This window comes from Volvox carteri (genome assembly GCF_000143455.1).
Source record: "Volvox carteri f. nagariensis unplaced genomic scaffold VOLCAscaffold_10, whole genome shotgun sequence".
Taxonomy (NCBI): Eukaryota; Viridiplantae; Chlorophyta; class Chlorophyceae; order Chlamydomonadales; family Volvocaceae; genus Volvox; species Volvox carteri.
This window is the reverse complement of record NW_003307553.1, coordinates 345,677-347,260: the sequence shown is the minus strand read 5'-3', so window position 1 is coordinate 347,260 and position 1,584 is coordinate 345,677. Positions and strand designations below refer to the sequence as shown.

At 61.0% G+C, this 1,584-nt stretch overlaps 1 protein-coding gene across 1 annotated transcript in view; it reads right to left on the bottom strand.

Annotated features, from left to right (window-relative positions):
* Positions 1–430: 430 nt before the first annotated feature.
* The window catches only part of VOLCADRAFT_58470 (Kif9 type kinesin), a gene marked incomplete at both ends in the record, with an annotated part of 8,708 nt that continues 7,554 nt past the window's right edge, over positions 431–1,584 (bottom strand). Inside the window, 2 exons of the mRNA XM_002948375.1 lie at positions 431–715; positions 1,336–1,509. Coding sequence (XP_002948421.1) covers positions 431–715; positions 1,336–1,509 — 459 coding nt within the window. The remainder of the gene's footprint in view (positions 716–1,335; positions 1,510–1,584) is intronic.

Sequence of the window (1,584 nt, the reverse complement as noted above, 5' to 3'; positions counted from 1 at the left end):
TGGCCCCCCTCAGCCCGCCCCAGCAGGGTTCACTCTCCCCCCTCACCCAAACCCACCCACATCCCACCCACATCCCCGGTCCTCGCTCCTACTGCTGCCCCTACCGCGCCCCTCACCGCCGACCCAGATCACTCCGCCTTCCGCATTCTGCTGCACAGCTCCGAAACCAACAGTCAATGAAAGGTTGGCGCTTCGTGCATGGGATCGAGCCGTAGATTGATGCTTCGCCCAACCCCAACCCCAACCTCACTGCACTCCCCCTGCAGTCCCGATTCTCAACCCCCATGAGCCTCACGCCACGCCCTGAAAAAACCCACACGCCACGCTCCCCCCAGTTCCATGCGACAGGGAGGGGTTGAGCTGGTTTTGAGTGCATGGGGCCGGGGGGGGGAAATGTTGGGGGATGTTGTTGCGAGGGCGGGTGGTTAGATCACCGCGCCAGGCCCCGGTTCACAGCCTGCGTGGCCTCCATTCGCCGTGTGGCGGCAGCCGCAGCTTTGGCGTTGCCGCCAGAGGCGCCCGCCGGCGGCGGCCGTCCCATGCCGTGACTGCCCGGGGGCCCCGCCGCTGTCCGCCGCAGCGCGGAGTGGTATGCGAGCGAGTCAGGGTCTCGTTCGGTAATGCGCGCCAGCTGCATCCGTTCAAAGGCCTCCCCCGCGTCCAGCTCGTCCTCCTCCTCCCCAGGGGCTCCCCCACCGCTGCCGTTGCGACCGGCCTGGGGAAGAACGGAGACGAGCAGTATGTAGGAGGAGAAGGGAGGGAAAGTGAAGATGGAAAGGAGGTTAGGTGGAGAGGTGGAGAGGAAAAAACAAGATCCCACATTCGCACCATGTTCTTTTTAAGATACGTTTAGATCACTCATCATTAGGTCACCGATGCACAAAACCCTAAAACCCTAACAACAACAACAACAACAACAACAACAACAACAACATACTCTTGTTGCTAATTTAGCGCTGAAGATGTAGAACACTTGATTTCGTGGAACAGGATTTGGATTACCGAAGTGATAGGTCGGTCTGAAAGCACTACAGAAACTGGATGCTGGTGAACACGTTCCCCCTTCATCATCCCGTCATCCGCTATGTGCTGTGCTGTGATGTGGGTGATGAGAGGGTGTTTGTTGGGAAGAGAAAAAGAAAAGATGTGAAGCGTAAAAAAGAGGCCAGAGGACGGAGAGGGAAGTCCGTGTGTGTGTGTATGTGTGTCTCTCTGTGTCTTTGTCCAAGCAAGCCGCCACCGTCGAGCTGCTCGTCCATTTACACGCCACTTCCGGCCCCCACCCCACAACGTAGTACTGTTCCTCACTCCCCCCCTTGGTACCCGCCGGCTCACCGCCGCCAGCCGCCGCAGCGTCGCGTCGCTCTGCGTCGCTGCCCAGCGGTCAAACGCCTCCAGCAGTGCCGCCCTGGCCACCGCCACCGCCTGGATGTACGGCTCCAGCTGCTCACGAGCCGCCTTCAGGGCGTCGAAGTCGGCGCGGTACTGAGCCTTGAGGGCCTTGAGCTCCTGCGCGATTGGATGGGGGGGAAATGGGGGGGAGGGGGAGGGGGAGGGGGAGGGGGAGGGGAAGAGGGAGGGAGA